This window comes from Melampsora larici-populina, assembly GCF_000204055.1.
Source record: "Melampsora larici-populina 98AG31 unplaced genomic scaffold MELLAscaffold_73, whole genome shotgun sequence".
NCBI classification, from domain to species: domain Eukaryota; kingdom Fungi; phylum Basidiomycota; class Pucciniomycetes; order Pucciniales; family Melampsoraceae; genus Melampsora; species Melampsora laricis-populina.
The window spans coordinates 249,521-269,802 of NW_006768837.1; the positions used below are offsets into that span (position 1 = coordinate 249,521).

The window sequence follows — 20,282 nt, forward strand, 5'->3', positions numbered from 1 at the left end:
CTGCTTCCCTTATTCTGCAGCTTAAGTCCTCATCAATTTTTGATTTTTGACAAACTCGTATTGCGTCAGCATACATCAACAATTGAATGAGGATGCACTGTCACATGAGCTATCCAAAATGGCCGAATAACTCAAGTGCAACGCTCATGAGTCATCACTTTGTCAAGCAAACACTACCCGGACATGGTGATAAGTGTTGAGAGTAAATTAAAACTTTTCTATTTCATTGAAAAACTGTGCCTTTGTTCCTTTGAAAGTTAAATCAAGATATGTTTCTCTTTTGACACTTATCAGTACTCAATTCAACAGAGTTCCCCTTTCTGATTGTCTTGTTTTAAGAGACAGTCTTTAGACAGTGTAGTAAATATAACACATCACTTATCAAGGGCATGTAGTAAGGTCTTGCAACTAACAAAAGGGGCTTCTTCCAGCACAGCCATAAATGTTGAAGGCCCCTCCTGTGCTGTAGATATGGCTTGGATAAGAGTAGCTGAGGGATGCAAATAGAATTGATCACTTACTGATCTTTTTGCCTTTTGATTTGGCAAGTGTCTTTTTCACAGTTATTATATTTTGCAAAAGCCATCCAAAATAATCTATATACACATCTAATTTATGGCCATAAAGAAGTTAAGTCATTTTACTTAGAATTGTGTACTTTGGATGGTATCTTCAACTATGGTTGAGAAAAAAGAGCTTTCCCCTAAAGAATGTATTTATTGATGGTTGAGAACCTATCAAGGGTTTTGTTAAATGGGGTATCTCAAATCAAAACCGAAAAATCTATAATAATGTTCAAATCGTCCGAATTTCGAAATCAATTCGTGTGGTACATTAACAGGCCAATAAATTATCTTTCGGTCGAGATCTTCCTGCCGTGTCGCAACTTGTTTAGACGCATGTATCATCATTCCGACCCATCTGAGTGTCAAATCGAAATTTGCAGCCGCCAATACCTGAGCGGGTGTGATAATCTCGGTGGCCCAGGCTGGGTAATCTGCCCTTTCAGATTCCGGAATTCCCCACCAACTTGAGATACTTTGAGGTTTTAATTCTGAATTTACTTTGTCAGCAAACTTTTTGAACCGAATTGCAAAATCTACAGAATTTGTTGCAGCTCCCTGTCTTGATAGGTATTCTCTATTATAACTCAAAGTCCAATCTTGTTTTGTGAGCTCTAAATTCTTATCACCAATTGAAATTCTCCCAGTCATTGCTTTTATGATCCTATCGAATCTAGACGCCAATTCTTCTTTACTCAAGTTGTCCCAATTCACTCCAGCTGATTTCAATTCTAAACAATCATGAATCTCGTATAAACTTGGTACTATTCCGCCTCGTTTCATAAAGTCTACAAGTTGTGATCTTTGAAATTGCTTTGCGTTGTGAGATCTACGTGATGTGACATAGACTGTAGCCAGTCGAACTCTGAAAAGCTTATCACCAAACAACGTAGCCAAAGTGCCTTTATCATCTGGATTCAACTTTTGCAACATTCTCATTGTCTCTTCTCCATACGCCATATCAATTTCATCAAATGTGGGCCATTCTTTATCAATCTTGAATCGGAGTGCGACTTCCTTGATTGGTTCAGCTAGCATAGGAGCGAGATCTTTCCAATTCCCCGTAGCCATCCTTTGATCAATCTGATTTGCAAGCGCATTCCATCTTCGGTGAGCTTCATAAGGATTATCGAAATCAGAATGAAATTCGTTGCGATATTGAGACCAAGCCTCGTCAGATAGGGGGCTGATTTTGGAAAGTTTCTCATATGATGATTCGTCGAAGTCAATTCTTATCCGTTCCCTTTTGTTATCTTTTTGCAAGGCTTTGGAAAGTATCTCATCCAGCTGTGCCGCTGGATCTTTATCATTTGAAGCTGGGGATAGGCTCTCTGGCTTAACGGACTCTGAGGCTAGGCCTTTTGCAGGCGTATTGACTGGATCATAGCTATGGATCTGAGCGTTTGGTCTCGTCTTGCGCGATTTCGGTTTTTGCTTCTTTCGTGACTTCTTAATCTTTCCAGTGATAGCGGGTTCGAATTCTGAAGCGTCCGAGACCGAGTTGATCAACTCATCGGGAACATGAGTTGAAATATGTGACATAGCTTCCGATCGAGTTTCCGAGGTCTCTTGAGAATGAGTTTCCGGCACTGAGCCCTCGTCCAGGGTATTAGTATGAGTCTTTGCTTCACTCGATATACTTGCCTCATCCGGTACAACGAATGCATTATGTATATCTAAGTCGTTGTGTACAGCATCTGCTTGGTCCCACTTGCGTCGAATAGTATCCATCTTTTGTTGTAGTTCAGTTTCGCTTTCGGGTAAGGATGTGATCTGGGGCTCGGTGGTCTCTGAGTTTGGCACATCAAGTTTACCCTCGCCTTCGGTTTTACCAATCTGAGCTTTTGTTTTTGGCCTTCGCGATTTACCTTTGTGTTTCGTTGGGGGCTTGTGAATCTTGTCAGCGATGATTGCCTTGATCTTCGAAGCGCCCAGGCCGGATCCGCTGGACTCATCATTTGGTTCGGGATTTGCATTATATGGTGTATTAATATTATTCGATGGAGATTCGGTCGCCTCTTGGGAATGAGATTCTGTCAGATCTACTACAGTATCTTGACTGGGATGAGCTTCTGCTACTAAGGCATTGTGGATAGAGTCCGGCGTATGAGAACGAGGCCCTGCTTCGTTCGAAATACTTGCCCCGTCCGGCACGTCAAAAGGAGTTGGCCTATCTACTTCACTGTGTACACCTGCCCTTGACGCTGGCTTTTGAGCAAGAAATCTCCCTTTTCGGCCCTTCTTTTGTCGGTATTCTGTCCATTCTGAATCTTGCTGTGCGGGGATGGGATCGAGAAGCGAACCACTTTCGGATGCGCGAGTCTTGGTGTTTGACCCAGAGCGGAGTCGGGAGTTTATTCCAGAGCCAAGTGGGGAAACAGTATTCTTGACTTCGACATTCTGTTTTTCAAAAGGCTTGCCTTTACGGTGTGAGACGATTTTTTTTCCTTTTTCTGGAAATGATTGGGCTACTTTTTTCCTGGTAAGAGCGAGAGATTAGAACAGCAGAAGCCCTTGAGTCAAGGGGGATAAGTGAAAGCCAAATGAACTATGTACTCACTCTTTTTCTGGCTCTGAGACGATATCAGCCCACAGGCGCGACGTGGTAGGTTTAACTTCTGCCACTTGCTTATCAACACTTTCTACGTGTTGGCCCAGAGACCTACTTGTTTCCACAGGAGTGGAAGTGGACGGTCCTTTCGAATTATCAAGGCTTCTCGATGGCTGATTTCAGTCTTGGATTCAAAAGCTTGGCCCAGCCAACAAGATGGGGAAAAGAAGACTGACATCTTACTCCGCTCTATAGGTGCCGGATTTGATTCCAAGTCATTGGGATTTGTAGGTATACTTTCCACGGACGACTTAGAGCCATCGATCTTACTAGATTGCGAGGAGACTGTGGAGAGACTGTGAGCAGGCAATCAGTTGACATATCTCGGACTTCTTGGACAGCTAGAAAAAGGCAAATACATTTCTTCTGAGCTTTTCGAAGGTTCAGGCCTCGGGATGGGGGATTTTGTTTGATCTAGCTTCGTCCGATCAGTTTCCTTCCAAACCTGTTTCCTGGAACCTGAAGCTTTATTCAATTCTTCGCTCTTTTGTTCGGAGGAGCCCTCAGGAATGATTTGTCTAAAACAAGTTCATGGTCATCTTCCTCGTCGCATCAAGTCGATCTTCACATCTTCCCCTGTGAGAAATTACTCACTGTTCTGGAGATTTCGTGGCATCCAGGGCAGGAATGGGTCTGGCTCTTGGGTTGCTTATGCAACTTGGTGTTTTTACGCTTGACTGCCATGCGGCAAAGATCTTATTAGCGTGCATAGAAAAGAAATGGAGATAGCGCGAATAAGACTGAAAAAGAAAAGAAGAAAGCGTGAGAAAAACTGGTACTGAGACCGACACGGAACGTGAGCGCCATTGAGTTCTGCGGGCGGCTCAACATTTGCGCGGTTTTTTACAACGCTGATATTTTTTGGGTTTTTACAGATTTTCTAGAGAGGACATAGATAGAAAGATAACAACTAAAAAAAAATTAATACTATGAATGAGAACATTGTTAATCGTACGATAGCTACCAGCATGGGTGGGCGGGAGGTAACGAAAATAGAGAGCTTCTTCGAATAGGTAATAAAAATTTGAAAGGTTTGCGATAAAGACTGGCGGAGTACGGAATGATTTCTTATTTAGATAATGGAAATTTTTCCGATGGGACAAAGATTCTATGATGGGAACAAGGGATGTTTTTATAGGAATCTTTTTTCCTCACCTTAACGTCCATCCATCTTTGGTTGTGAGATACGAAGAGATCACACTGCGAGGAGTGGACGTCAAGGTTAGGACCCCGCGTGCTTCACTACCCGCGAACCTTTCTGACCCATTCCCGTGTGTCAATACGCGTACCGACCTCCAGGAATGGGTCTGGCTCTTGGGTTGCTTATGCAACTTGGTGTTTTTACGCTTGACTGCCATGCGGCAAAGATCTTATTAGCGTGCATAGAAAAGAAATGGAGATAGCGCGAATAAGACTGAAAAAGAAAAGAAGAAAGCGTGAGAAAAACTGGTACTGAGACCGACACGGAACGTGAGCGCCATTGAGTTCAACCACCCTCGTAGTTTGAAGAGTTGGTGATGGTAAGTAAGAGAGTGGTGATGGATGAGACCATCTTTTGTTGGTTGATTTGTGGTTGAACTCTTTGAACGGCTACGCTGTGTTTGTAATCAGGATGTTATCCATAGGATTTATGTCAGAGGTACTCGCGTGAGTGCGTGGCAGTTTGATGAAACTAACCGTACCTGGGAAGGTGATTGGTGAATCAATCGCTTTCCGTTAGGAGGATTGATGATCCGGACCTATGAAAGATACCTAGCACGGGTACTTTGAATCAGCGTGTGGGTGTGGAACAGTTACACGAGGTAACTCACTTTACGCCGCCCTTGACTGTTTTGTTTGTCTTGGGTTATTGTCTTTTTGCTAGTCCACGGCTGTGGAGGTAAGACAATATGGAAGAGATAGTCAGCGAGGGTGACAGTCTGTTAGCCGGAGCTATGAAGAAAGAGGCAAGGAGATTTGGTGGGTGCTTACGAGAGCAGCTCCAGGAAACTCGACTTGCTCTCCTGTGGATATGCCGTGTGATTGCGCACATCGTTGTGTTTCACTCAGATTGAGGATCGGGTGGGTTCTGATGTATGTCTCGAAAGCATCCGAAGTCCACCGTCCTATACGCTGAATGGTGTAGGACTTCATTCCGCTTTGTGCGTATGCGGTTGCTCCTCCGGCTCTGAGAGAGTGGCCCGACCGTGTGTTCTTAAATAGAGTTTCTAGACGGGATATGAACCATGAGCGGGTTGGCTGGCTACCGTCTTCTTTGACTAGCAGGATTGGTTCGCAAGGAAAACATCGGTCGCGCCATACCGTATAGTATAGGAGGGTGGCGACGGGGCAAGTTGGATCCCCTGGTCGATTTGCAATCGATACTGGCGAGCCATTGTATGTGGAGTCAGATTTTTGGTATGGAAGCTTATAGCAGGCGACTTTCCCGCATATTGAGAAGACCAGCGTGGATCGGCGTATAGACTTTCGAGTGTTTCGGAGGCCGATTGAGTCCGATACCGTCAGTTCGCCTAGTCGGTGCAGCGCTGAGAAACCCATGGCGATGATTGTGTTGAAGAGGGCGTCGTCGAACGTATAGTTGAAGTGGTTAGCGCACGCTCTTACGTCGTTCATGGTCATGGCGTTCGCCTGTTCGGATGGAATAGAGAAACCTTTGCGGCATCCTCTTATGGATTTTTTAACTCTAGGCGAGTTTCGGGCGGCGTCGACAAAGGGATATTGCTGTCGCATGATATGAGCGATGCCTGTGAGGTACTTGCTTACCGTCTCGGGTCTCAGCTCGCGTGAGATCGACGTCACAAAGTGGGCTAGGGTTTGTTCGTCGGGAACTAAAGCGTAGTTTTCTTCGATACAGAATTTTTCGAAGCGTCGGTAGCCTGATTGGTATTTTGATTTTGTAGAGGGTTCGAGGTGGTTTTCGATGTCTTCTTGGTTCATCTCTTCCCGCTCTTCAAAGGTGAGTTTCGGTTTTTGACGAGGTTTTGATTTCTTCATAATGACGATCCGAAAGGTTTATGAAGAGAGGTGATATAGGTTGAAGTTTTTGAACGGTCAAGAGCTCGAATTTGAGTGAAATCCTTGGCTGAGATTCTTTCAAAGGGTCAAGAGGTGATGTACAGATAGATAACGAAGAACAAAAAAGAAAAGAAAACGGTTTTTTAGGTTTTTTGTCCTTATTGGATTAGTGAAAGGTACGATCGACTGCTGGATCCCCCCACAAGAAGGAAGGGTTCTGGTTTGATGTTGGTTACGGAGATGTTGGGAGCGAGAATTTTTGTTCGATCGGAGTTTCTTCTGGAGATTGCGTCGGCTACTCGGTTGTCGTCTGCCGAGACGTGCCTGACTTTGACATCCAATGAGTTGTCGAGCATGAGATTGACTGCGTATCTGAAGATGATCCGGATCGACGGGATTGGCTTATGTGAGGAGAATAAGTAAGAAACTGATTCGTTGTCGGTGAAAATCAGCGCTTTCTTCGCCTTAATTCCCACAGCCAGCTTTATTGCCATTGTAACCGCTAGGAGCTCGGCCCAGTATATGTCACGGGCTGGGGGTGGTAGGGTGTGACTCCAACCCAGAGCTGTTGCCGGCCTCCAGATGCCGATGCCTGTCATGCAAGCGTCGCAGAAGAAGACGCAGTCGGCAGCGTAGAGAGGCCAGTGGAGGGTTTTCAGGACGAGTCGTCCTTGCCATGCTTCAAGGGCGTTGGCTAGCCAGTTTAGATCTTCTTTGTTGGTACGGTTGAGTGGAATGTGAGCTCGTTTGATGGTTTTTCCCGATGTTTTGTCCCAAGAGGACTGGAGGGCCCATCTTCCCAGGGGAAAGATGTTGAGTGCCCAGTTTGCCCATCCTGTGAGGCGCTGCCACTCTACCAGAGGGTGTGAGATTTTTGATGTGAATGCTCGAAGAGCGCTTATTAGCTCGGAGCGCTTTTTTTCGGAGAGTGAGATTGAGAGGTCGTCGCAGCTGATCGTGTGGCCGATGATCTCGAGGACGGGTCCGGAGAGTTGCTTTTCCCAGGCCCATGGAATGCCGAGGAAGTCGAATAAGGATAAGAACTTAGCTTGGTTCACGGGAATCTCGTGACCTTTGAAAAGAACCACTTCCGATGCGAGGCTTGCTCCCCAAGAGTCGTCCATGTAGGAGTTGAGGGTTTTTATCTTGAGTTCGTAGACTGCTATCCAGAGTACTAAGGAAAAGAATGAGCACCACAGTTTCGGAGAACTGGAGCATCCAAAATTCACATTCCTGTCTACATGGAAAGCTCTACCTATTTTTACGATTTGGCGGAATTGCCATTGTTTTGAACCTGGTAAGATGCGAAAGGCTCCGTCGACGTCTGATTTCCACAGTATCATGACTTGTTTTGATCTGTGACAGAGGATGAGGCAAGGTAGAAATGATGATATCGAGTCGAGGTCGATTTTTATCTTGTTTTTGTCAATCAAGTCGTTCGGCGAGGGGTGTCCAAAGGACATGTTGGTGCAAGTTCTGATTTTCCCGGAGTTTGGGTTCTTCGCAAGACAAAGCGGGGAGACCTTCATTCCCGGTAGTAGAGTGTAAAAGGGGGGTGAGTATCTACCCAGGCTGATTTCCTTGTCTCTTGATTTTTCGAGGATTTGCTCGGCTTCTTTTCCGGATGCGTGGTTCTCGTGTGAGACGGTCTCGTCTGAAGGTTTTGAAGAGATGGGCCAGAAGCCTTCTGATAGGCCTAATAGTACAGAGTCGACAAAAGGTCGGTTTGGGTGATTGACGAGAAGAGAAGAGAAATTTTTTATATTTATAGGACAGTTTATAGAAAAAAGATCCGGCCTGCGGTTGATAGCATACGCCGCCAGGGGGTCTGCTGAGAGGGGGGGTGCTGAAGGTAAAGGATCGGCCTTCAGGGAAGATTCGACTGATGCTGAAAAGCTTTCTGATAATTCATCGATTTCCAAACCCCGTAAGTATCGCCGGCCACTAGGTTCATTTGTGTTCTCGGCCTCCTTGATGAGTGCCATCGCATCCAACTTTGTTGCACAAGTTGTGGATTCGGTCGCACTGAGCGTCTGTGTAGGGACAGACACCAAGATTCCAATTATTACAAACTTGATCACCCAAAGGAACGTTTTTTCCCGGTTTGACGGCATATTTCGGCTTGTTGCGTTTGCCTCTGGGTTTCGGTTGAGAAGTTTTGGTGGCTGACGAAGATTGGTATGGCATGGGAGTGGAGGCGACTCGAGCGGCGTTGGAAGATGACGTGGCCGCACGATGAGTTTGAGAGAATCTACTAGCTGCGCTGTAGAGTACTCGGTTGTCAATACCGCGTAGGCTGTCGTGGGCGTAATCTCCCCATACCAGCCAAGGACGAGAGGAGAATTCCTTTCGAAGTTCGACGTCAAAGTCTCGGACGTCTTCCCAGTTGACTTTTGCTTGAAAAAGTCCTGGTAGGCCAAAAATGTAATCGAAGTACTTTTTGATTGCCGTGGCAGCTGGAGGATAAGCTGCGATGTAAGCGTGACGGAGGACGGCCATGAGATCTTTCCAATGGTTGTTGTCGGTGATTTCTTTTGGAGTCGCTCCGTCGATGCTCTTAAGCTTACCGGAGTCATTGACTTTGAGAAAAGACTCTGACGGTTTGCCTGACGAGACTTCGCCGTAGAGTTTCCGGAGGTCCACAAAGTTGTATTCCAATAGGTCTCGAGTGAGACTGTTGTGCCAGTTTGCTGGACGGTTCCCACACGAGTTGAAAAGTGAAACGTATTTTTTGATGTTGGATTTGTATAGGAGTGCAATTTGTTGGATCTCCCGTGACAGAGGGGTGAATGCCTCGGGGGAGAGATGCTCGTTATGAGCCAAGAACGGCGCCATGCCGTCATCATCATCCCCTTCGGACCCAGAGGTGGCTGGTGCCCCAGAGACAGCTGGTGCTGGTGGAGGAGGTGTAAACCCGTCACTCGAAGAAGAACTTGACGATGAGGAAGGAGGAGAAGAGTATCTTCTTCTTTTCGAATTTTTTGCGACCGACGGAGTCGGTTGCTTTCCCGGTTGCCGTGCGGTATGGGCCATCCTATCAAACAGACTATTGTTTGGTCGGGTAGGTGGTAGTTGAGTTCTTGATGCACTGGCCGTAGGTTGAGTAGTTGGAGCCACTCGTAGAGATAGGGGGACCTGAGGTGCTTTTGGTCCACCTTGGCTATGGTTTGAAGACCGCCTTTTTCGGTGGCGGCGACGGTTTTTTCCCTTTCCAGAGGAGGGAGGGGGGTTCGGTGACGGCAGTCTGGGATTGAATGGTGGTGGTGGAGGGGATGGTGGTGCTGGCTGGCTAACGTGATGGGAGCCGCCTGCAGGGAACATTGAAGCATCGTCGATTTCATCGGGATGCTCGATTTCATCGGGAAACCCTTTTGGCGTTTTGACCCCAGCTGGTTTTCGTTCCCCAACGAATCCTCGTGGAGGACGGTAGTATTCGGCAGGGAAGGGTGACTTGACTTTCCTGCTGAGTACGATGGGCGGGTTGCCCATGGGATCAGCGTTTTTGGGCATCTCGTCGACAGTGCCGTACTGGATACGGCGATCCCTATGATCGAGGGCGATGGCCACTCTTGCCACTGCAGACCAGTGGTAGAGGAAATCCGGCGCTTGGGGATTGTAAATTTCTGCGACTTGATCGCGGAGCTCAACCATGGAGACATGGGAGCTACCGCCGCGGTATTTATAATCCTCAAGGATCGCGTCAATGGCTTTATAACGGTCATTGTGGGAATTTGCTTCTGCGATCATAATCTGAGAGAAGGCTTTTTTGACGAGTTTTCTTCTGTGTAGTTTATATAGATAACTAAACGAAAAAACGAAAATAGAGAGCTTCTTCGAATAGGTAATAAAAATTTGAAAGGTTTGCGATAAAGACTGGCGGAGTACGGAATGATTTCTTATTTAGATAATGGAAATTTTTCCGATGGGACAAAGATTCTATGATGGGAACAAGGGATGTTTTTATAGGAATCTTTTTTCCTCACCTTAACGTCCATCCATCTTTGGTTGTGAGATACGAAGAGATCACACTGCGAGGAGTGGACGTCAAGGTTAGGACCCCGCGTGCTTCACTACCCGCGAACCTTTCTGACCCATTCCCGTGTGTCAATACGCGTACCGACCTCCAGTTCTGGGTAGTCCTTGACCTCGGGTTTTATACGGAGGTCTGTTGGAGGACTTTCTGGAGCCGAAGAAGTTTGAATCCCGAGGTGGTCTACTGTGATAGAAACACGTAAAGTTCGTCAAAAAATCCAGTTGCCAGAATTGTTTTTTCAGTATGGTGACTGTTGGAGTTGGTCTTACATGCTTTGTGGATCAGAGATATGCGATGGGACAAATTCTTGTGGGTTCCCTTCATGTATAAGATGAGTATTGTAATATGGCAAAGGCGCCTGGATGTGATCTGATAGAAGTCCGGGGGTCAAGGGCGAGGGCATCACCGCCATAGCTTGTCCAAAAGGTGAATGCATCGCCGCGACTTCTGCGTTTGAAAACGCCGGGATCAACACGTCTGGACCCGGCAAGTCATTTGGAGCCAAAGCCCAATACTGATTAGTGATCGGAAAGGGATGCATAGCTGTAGCATGAGGGTCAAATCTAGGATTTCCTTGATAATGGCTGAGCTGGCCTTGAAAATCCCGACGGGCGGATCCACCGTAGGATGAGATGTATTGTTCGTATAGCGGCACCGAATGAGCATGCTGCTTTCCCTTTGATATCGCAGAGATCGGTCCATCTTCTGAAGATCTGTCACTATCAATAGCTTTGACCAGAAATCAAAAGTCTAGCTCTAGGCCTAGCTTTTTCTTCGTAGGCTTCACAGCGTTGTTGGACAACTTACCTGATGAAAGGCGTGCTTGAGATCCAGTCGGCACGTTTCCTTCAGCTGAACTCGCAGGGCTGACGTCAGTGCTTTCTTCTTTCGATCTTCCTGTATCGCCATGATCAGGGAATGAATCTTTTGAAGAAAGTTCGGGAAACATTGCAAAATCTCGTTCGCCTTGAGTCAGCTCGCGGTTACTGAGCTCAAGACCATCGTCGAGAATTTTGGTCTGTTCAATATCTTTGGTTAACCCGGCGTAACATCTTTGGGAGATGAGCCAGAGGCAGAGGCCAACTTGGACGAGATACATGTCCGTGATACTTGAGGATAATCAAGCTTAGGGAACACAGGGCGAAAGGAGTGACTTGAATGATGATGACGACAAAGCGTGAAAGACTTGAATAGAGAAAAAAACAGTGAATGGCAGAGTCGATCTCCAAGTTGGGAAAGGTCGTGGGTATGGTGAAAACTATGGCTGAAGACTATGTAGTGGGGCGGCTTCACCATGCCTCCTACAGCTTCAAGTCGGGTTCATTTTCGGACGCATGCAAGTTGGTTTGCAACGTATGAAGCGGAACTCCGTTGAGTGATCAGGAATCACGGCAATGTCGCAAGGTGTCGAGAAGAGGGATGGCTTGAAACTGCAAGTCAGTTTCAAAACTTGCTCTAACAATTGGAAACTTGATGATAAGTCGAAAGTCGAGGTGAAGTTTGACATACCCATCATCCCAGTACCGTCACGCACATGGACACATTGAAGGTAATCGAACAAAAGTACAATTTTCCAAAGGAGATATTTTCAACCTAAAAGTAAAAGTGTTTCAAGGCTCATGTCAAAGCACCCATTGACTGATGGCATTCCCTCTTGTGCAGCCGACTGCAAACTTGAGCGCAGGATATAGATAAGACTTATATGTCCACTTGACCAGATTTCTGGTTGGATGGTCTGAGCCTACTGACAGAGGAAATGAAAGAAGCAATTTGTAGCCCATTGAGATAGATGCAACTAAAATTCCGTTGAAGAGCATTGGAATTTGGGATGCATGAGAATGCAGTGGGAAACGCGGTGCAGTGTCGGACACACCATATCGTCTTTTCAAACTCATCTGCTTCACCGCTTGAGCTCCTCGCATCATTTGTTGTGGTAAATTGTCGTATGTGCTGAGAAATGGCCCGGGTAACAGCCTGAGGTGCCCCTTCCCTCGGGGCCACTGTCCAAACAATGACATGCAATGACCAATTTAAATGGAAAAAGTAAAAATCCCATCTGATGGAAGGGGTCTACAAGTTGGGATCTTGATATTTGCAGCCTGCAATCCAAACTTGCAGGTGCTGTGAGCTGCTGTGGAATCTGACGCCTGCACATTATTTTCACAGGCGAGCGCCACAAGAAAGGGTCTCAACAGCGCCCATATTACAATAATTTACCAGACCCCAGGCCACAAGCACTCTTATCCAGCGCCTACATTCCTTTACATGTATGTGGGTCCTGGATAAGAGCACATATCAGTGTAAAAAGGGATCAACTGGTTCACACCAAGAACTTTACAAGTCAAAAAGGATCAACTGGTGCCCATGAAGCATGAGGCGCTGGGTTGAGGCACCTGCACTTATAGGCACTGTATAACTCACACCTGCAAGTTTGAAACACAGGCCACAGATAGCAGGATCCCAAATAATTGTAGACCCCTTCAATCAGATGGGATTCCTACTTTTTCATCAAGATTGGTCATTGGGCTTATGTTAAGCTTACGCTTTGGCCCAATTTCACCAGCCCTTCACTTGGTCTGCACAGTGTTCTACTCTTCAACTTACAGATACATCAAAAATGCATGTAGATTTAATGAGGTGGATGATACTTGAAACCAATTGTTCAAGTATAACAAATAGGGGTTGGGCAAAAAAGCGACCAACCGGTTTCTAAACCCAATTCAGTCGCAGTTCAAAAAATTGGGAATGCTTTCGAGATGGCTAGAAAGCAATATCAAAGCCACTCTTAACCGACCAAAATTTTTATCAATCTTTTTGCTTTCCAAAAAAGTTGACCGGTATGAGATGCTTCTTGATCATGCCAAAGCTGTACCTATTCAAAACTCTTACAGCAAAAAGCAATTTGCGCCGCTACGAACCACACAAACGCCCTCTTGCACCTTTCACCAATCCCCAGACCCTTCTCTTCTTGCAAAAGCTAACCCAGGTACCCACCCAAATCTCTTGGTGCTGAAGTCAGACCCGTGTAACAGACGTGTAATGTGATGAATAAAGATTTCGACGAAAACGGTTAGAGTTGTCATGCGCTTTTCTAGATGATCTTTTACAGGACGCGACAAAGTAGTCATGGACTTGTGTTTAGCTCAGCATTTCGGTTATGTGATGACATCATGTTTTCAATTATTTCATCTTTAGTGATTACATTATCTTAATTTCTTTAGTATTTATATAGAGTTGTCATTTCACTTCTATTATCTTTTCTCTTTCTCTATCGAGTTTTCTTGTTACTTTACGATCTTCATTCTTTATTCTTTTGGCAAAGAAATAAATACAAACGCTTACAGGAATCATCTTAGGAGAGGTTCCGGATTCAATACTTAGGAGTCTTGAGTTCTTAAACCATAAGCCAGATCACTACATTAAAAATCGATCTTTCACCATTTCTTTTCGTAAAAACTCCGTATTCAAGAGCTTTTCGGAATCGAAAAATTTAAAACCAAGGGGTTTGTCCTCATTCTACGATCCAAAGAAGTGGAACTAGATTGGACAGGATCGCTATCCAAGCAGTAAACAATTCATATCTATACATTTTTCATTTGAAATTTTTTCTATTACAAATCCCAGCCACAGGGGCAAACATTGCAGAGAAACTCACCTGCGATTGTGAAAACTTTTTCCTTTTATCTTTTCTCTTTTCCTATTTTCTTTCCCTTTTGTAGATTTCAGACTTCCAATATTTGCGATGAGTGGCGGCAATAGCACCAACCCGCCGTCCGACTCCGACAGAATGTCTGATACACCTCCTGCTTCCGAAAATGTCATGTCGGATGCTACCCCTCGAAACTTGCCTGCCGGAAATTTGCATGATCCGCGTCCTTCGTTTTCAACCACTTCCGTCTTGTCAGAGTCTAGCGCCTCTTCCAGCGTAGTAACTCAACATGACTTGGAAGCCTGTTTGCGTCGGATTGAGGAGCGTTTTGAGACTTCGATTGATAGACTGACTCAAAATTTAGTTGCTCCGTCGCAAATTGATGAGATCACTAACAGATTGGATCAAATTTCCGTTATTTCGCCCACTCATCCCGTAAACGGTTCTTATCGTGCTTGCATGGGTCCTGCTATGTATACGAGACCTCCGCCAAATTTAGGTTTTCCAATGCCGGCAGGATTTCAACAACGTTTTGTCGAGCCTTTTTCCCATCTTCAGGTTCCGAATCATCCTACTCGACCAGTTTCAGCGCCCCAGGAAGTTCCCATTGCCACTTCGGTGACTCCTCCCACTGCGCGTTTTCAGCCGGCGACGCCTCCACACCAGGCTAGTGCTCCCCGTTTCCAACAAACTAATCCGCTGCCTATGCACTACCCCATGGCGACGTCACAACCGACTGCTCAGCCATCGTCGGCATCGACTCCCGTTCCCGCCGCTGCTCCAGGACATGCGCCTTCGGTGCATCGCGTTTCGCCAACTCCTCAGCGTCAACCTCACATCTCACCGGTACCGCAAAGTTTCGAACCTACGTATGTATATGCTGAGCCCCCAGTTGCGCGCGATATCTTCTTTTCGGGTCGACCTTCAGATCTGAGAGACTTTTTGCAAGACATTTGTGATGCTGTGAGAAACTTTGGTGACCGTTTTGCTAACGACACACGCCGTATCAATTGGATAGCGCGTCATTTCCGTTCTCGTGACAATAGGGGTGTTACCTTCGATTCAGCCGCTCACAGTTGGTTCAACGGTTTATTGGCGACCAACGCTCACGCTTTGGGACAATGGAGCGAATACGCTGATTTGAAGAGTTTTGAGTATGTAATCCCGGAACTTTCCTCTATGCAAGGGTTCCTCAATGCTATGGTCAACAACTTTAGAGATGTCAATTCCGCCAGGGTCGCTAACGATGCCTTGAAAAGGTTTAAACAGGGTACTATGGACTTGATTGAGTATAATGCCACCTTCCGCACCATGGCTGCTCACACTAGCCTCAGCATTGACTCACAGTTGGAAATCTACGAAGCCAATTTGTCTCCTGCCATTTTTGGAGCTGCCATCGGTTTCCGTGAGTGGGCCCAATCGTCATCTTTGGACGAACGCATGGCTTTAGCTGTCGAAGCGGCCGCCATGGCTTCGCGTTACGCAACCTTACCTGCCGATCACCCATTCAGCACCCGCCGTTCCAGATACAACGTTCCGCCTGCTCAAGCTGCCGCCCATCATCATCCGACTCCAATTCGCGTCCCGGTCGATCCAAACGCCATGCAGATCGACGCGATTACTGCAAACGGAGACGCAGCGCCGGCTTTACGGTCTGCTGTTCGCCGTGTGTGTTGGGGGAAACATCTATGCTTCAATTGCCTTGGTCCGAAATGCTCCCGCCACAACCAACCGAATCAGCCGTTTTGCCCAAATCCCCCTGCTTCAGCTCAAGAACAACTCGCCTTTCTTCGCCTACACAACCCGAGCAACGTTCATGCTCGAGAACCGCCAGTGCCTGCGGCGCCAATCGCTGTTGCTCCTATCGCCACTTCTGCTACGCCTATGGCGTCTCCTTCAACCGCACCGTCTGCCGCTGTCGCTGTCAAAGCTCAATGGTTAAGTTCCATGGGTCGTGAGAACGCGGAAGAAATGGATCGCATGACTGCGGAGCATTTAGCGTGGGAACGTGACCTTGATGCGATGGATAGCGGACCCAGTGTAAGCACCTTACGAATCAGCCCCTTACCTGCTTTTCCCACAAGGTTTTGTGTTGGCCTCCGTTTGGTTCTGGGAAATTCATCCGTGCTAGTCCGAGCATTGGTGGATACCGGAGCTATGGAATCGTTTGTGCATAAGAAGGTTGCGCAATGTTTTAAATTGATCACTAATCCCTTATCCTCTCCTCTGACTTGTTCGGGATTTGACAGCACTCCAGGAGGAGAGTTAGTCACCCATTCGTGGATAGGCGTCGGGCGATTGACTAATGGTGTTGAGGATTCGAAGGATCTTGATTTTGATTTAAAGGTTAACGACATCGGCAGCTATGATGTCATATTAGGTCTGCCTTGGTTGAACTCGCACAGAGCGGTCATTCACTGTGGCGAATCAGGTAGAGGGGTGGAAGTTGGGTCTTTGGTAGTGTTTTGTGATAGAGAAGGCTCTCCTTCAGATTCTTTTTCAAATTCTCTTTGTACCACAGGCGATCAGTTACATGTTTCTTCAGTTGAGGAGTCCGAGGAAATCAACAAGTTCATTCCGCGCCGCTTTCACCAGTTTTCTGGTCTTTTTGCCACAGAAAGATTTGCTGCCTCCCCATCGTAAGCATGACGTTGAGATCAACCTGAAGCCAGGTTGCGACCCTCCCACGAGTAGAGCTTATGATCTTTCTGCTAGTGACGAGGCTGAATTGAAGGTCTGGGTTGATGATCAACTCGCGAAAGGTTTTATTCGCCCGTCGTCATCCCCGGCTTCTGCTCCCGCGTTTTTGGCTAAGAGTCCTGGTAGGAAAAACCGCCCATGTATAGATTATCGCGGCCTTAACAAAATCACTATTCGTGATAGCTATCCGATTCCTTTGGTCAAGACCTTGCTAAGCCGAGTGCGAGGTTGTAAGAGATATGCAAAAATTGACCTCAAAGCCGCGTTTAATTTGTTGCGCATTGCTGCAGGACACGAATGGAAGACTGCCTTCCAAGCGCCGGGGGGTTTGTATGAGAGTTTGGTATTACCTTTTGGACTCGCCAACGGACCAGCGGTTTTTCAGCGTTTCATACAGGATGTGTTGCATGAGTACCTTGATGTGTTTTGTTTTGTTTACTTAGATGATATCCTCATCTTCTCCAAGGATGACGAATCGCACGCCGAGCACATCGAGAAGATTCTGCAAAAATTGCGCGACCATAAGCTGCAGGCTTCTCCTTCGAAGTGCGAATTCTTCAAAGAACAGGTAGTATTTCTGGGTTTTGTGGTATCAACGACGGGGTTACGTATGGACCCAGCTAAATTATCCACAATAAAGGAGTGGCCTTACCCCACTAACGTTGCGGAACTTCGCTGATTTTTAGGCTTCACTAACTTCTATAGGCGATTTATTCCCCGTTTTTCTGCCGAGGTTTCTCGTTTGACAGATCTTACAAAGAAGGACGCCAACGTTGCGGCAGGTCTCGCGGATACTTCAACGCAAGGAGCTTTTGCCTCGCTGATAGCGGCATTTACCTCAGCCCCTTTTCTGAAGCATTTTGACTTCGAAGCTAAGCGTGTCTTGCAGGTTGACGCTAGCGCGTATGCTTTTTCTGCGATCCTCTCGCAGCCGGATGAAGCAGGAAAACTAGTTCCGGTTTGCTACTATTCCAAGAAGCTGACTCCCGCTGAGGCTCGCTGGCAAACGCATGACCAAGAATTGGGGGCGATTGTTGCCGCCTTCAAGGAATGGCACTCTTGGCTGATGGGGTCTAATGATCAAGTGGTGGTTTTTTCTGATCACGCTAACTTGCGTTACTTTATGGACGGCAGATCGCTTACCCCTCGGCAGTCACGATGGGCAGCTTTTCTTTCTTCTTTCAATTTTGTGATTATGCATACTCCAGGGAAACAAAACCCTGCGGATCCAGCATCGAGGCGTCCGGACTTTTTCAACGGTTCACCACCAGCGCCTCTGGTTTTGTTCAAATCCTTGGAAGGGAGTCCTATCGATGCAATCCAAATCTCGGAAGACGGAGTCCAATTCGACCTAGCTTTTGCGCGGCCGTCGGACGAATGCTTGTCTAAGATCAAGGCCTCCTACGACAATGCTGAGGTTGGGGCCGGCAGAAGTCCCGGGTTGCAGTTTGCTGATGACATTTGGTGGCACAGGGGTCGAGTGTTCGTACCGACGCGTGTTCGGTCCGAAGTATTGGCAGCTTATCATGCTAAGCCTCTATTGGGTCATTGGGGTGTAGCGAAGATGTTGAGGTTCAATCAACACAAGCATACAAGTCTAGATTATGCTTATAGCAGAATCACCCCAATCTTCTTACATATATATACAACAACCTTCATCAGTCTTCTTTTCCTCATCTATGAAAAGAAGACTGTAAGTGAACTCATTTCTTTATTCTTTTTCTTGATCTTTGTGACCTCTTCTGATTTATGTTATCTTATTCTAGTCCCAGTCATTATCTTTGTTAGACCCAAGATTAGGCTCTGAACCTGTTTGTTTCCCCCAACTTAGGTACTTACTTTCCTCATCTATGAAAAGAAGACTTCCCAGTCATTATCTTTGTTAGACCCAAGATTAGGCTCTGAACCTGTTTGTTTCCCCCAACTTAGACCGTGTTCTAAGACTTTCTCATGGTAGCGAGAGTAGTGTAACGATCAGTCAACCTACCTAGCAAACCAACATCTTATATGATCCTCGATTGATCTCAGCTCTAGTTCCACTCAGCCAACAGTTTATCATCGTATCTAAAAATCTTAATATCAGTCATATTAGAGATAATTACAGATCACAGTCATGTCTTCATCATCAACAGAAACCACTAAACCTTTACCACCAAGCATATCGCCAAGGGATCAAGCTGCAGCATGGAGTTTGACCCTCAGCCGAGTTTCTCCTGCCAAACCACTAACTAAAGAAAATGCTTTATTATGGCTTAGCAAAGTACAAACTTCAATCAAATCACTTCAGATAATTGAACTTTTAGAATCAGATAAAGACTCAAAAGTTACAGACTCAGCAACCAAAATATCAAATGGAATCATTCGAAGCTGTCTCGTTTCATGGATGTTATCAAATATGGATGAAGAAAATGAGATTCGATTCCGAGACAAAATCACAGTCTACACTCCCACAGGATCAACTGTTGAAGACCTACCAAGTAAACTATGGAACAGTATTGATGAATATTATGTAGATCGATCAGCAGAAGTTCAATTGTTATTAAAGAATACACTTGATATCAAAAAGCAAGGAAACGAAGAAAATTTGAGCGATTACTTGAATTCTTACCATTTGTTAGTTGTACGTTACAAACATTCAGGTGGAAAGATAGAAGAGGCTGAATTAGGAAGGAAGTTACTCGGATCTTTAAATCAAAATAGACTCAAAGATGCACGTGATATTTTAAGAGCAAAGATTGTAAAATACGACGAGGTTGTTGCAGAATTAGGACGATACTTAAATGACGAAGCCCTGCTCGGCATCACCGAGCATAAACCATCACCAACAATCACATACTCCCCCGAAGCAAGTGCAGCATCGTTCTCACAATGTACTTCTACAAATTGTTATGGTTACACTAGAGCTAAGAAACATACCGCTGAAGAGTGTTTCAAAAGACCCGGTAATGAAGCTAAATACAATGAATGGGTCGAGCAAAAGAAGAGATCGGGAAAATGGGAAGATCGACCAACCGCATCGACTGCATTTTTCGCTTCTGAGCCTACCATCGCCAAACTCGAAGCTTCATTCAACAGAATGAACGCATAATCATCAAATAACTCAAATCACACAACTCAGACCTCAAGACCAGAATCCAAACTCAGAACTCAAAACTTAGAACTCACAGAATTCAGAATTCAGAACTCAGAATTCAGAACTCAGAACTCAGAACTCAAACCTCAGACATCAGACATCAGACCTCAGAACAGAACCCAGAACCCAGAACCCAGAACCCAGAACCCAGAACCCAGAACCCAGAACCCAGAACCCAGAACCCAGCTAGAGTCTTTACATTACTTTGCAGACATTAAATCATTATTATTCTATTTAAATTTAGATTTAAATTTAGGTTAATTTTTTAATTTTTTTAATTTTTTTAAAATCAGTGATTTTTTTTTGGACTGTGTTCCAATTGTTCAATTGTGTTGATTGAGGGAGGGTGTTGAGGTTCAATCAACACAAGCATACAAGTCTAGATTATGCTTATAGCAGAATCACCCCAATCTTCTTACATATATATACAACAACCTTCATCAGTCTTCTTTTCCTCATCTATGAAAAGAAGACTGTAAGTGAACTCATTTCTTTATTCTTTTTCTTGATCTTTGTGACCTCTTCTGATTTATGTTATCTTATTCTAGTCCCAGTCATTATCTTTGTTAGACCCAAGA

General features: G+C 45.7%; 2 protein-coding genes across 2 annotated transcripts; both read right to left on the reverse strand.

The window, feature by feature from the left end:
- Nucleotides 1-749: 749 nt before the first annotated feature.
- On the reverse strand, nt 750-6,168 carry MELLADRAFT_68748 (uncharacterized protein; the record flags this gene model as incomplete). The annotated part of the gene is made up of 8 exons (XM_007417441.1): nt 750-3,042; nt 3,124-3,205; nt 3,358-3,470; nt 3,534-3,692; nt 4,852-4,913; nt 4,986-5,045; nt 5,779-5,895; nt 5,938-6,168. 8 exons carry the CDS (start codon nt 6,166-6,168, stop codon nt 750-752), a joined length of 3,117 nt encoding a protein of 1,038 aa, XP_007417503.1.
- A 1,971-nt stretch (nt 6,169-8,139) lies between these two features.
- Nucleotides 8,140-11,321, reverse strand: MELLADRAFT_112896 (uncharacterized protein; the record flags this gene model as incomplete). Its single annotated transcript, XM_007417482.1, has 3 exons — nt 8,140-9,991; nt 10,492-10,951; nt 11,030-11,321. 3 exons carry the CDS (start codon nt 11,319-11,321, stop codon nt 8,140-8,142), a joined length of 2,604 nt encoding a protein of 867 aa, XP_007417544.1.
- Nucleotides 11,322-20,282: the final 8,961 nt, after the last annotated feature.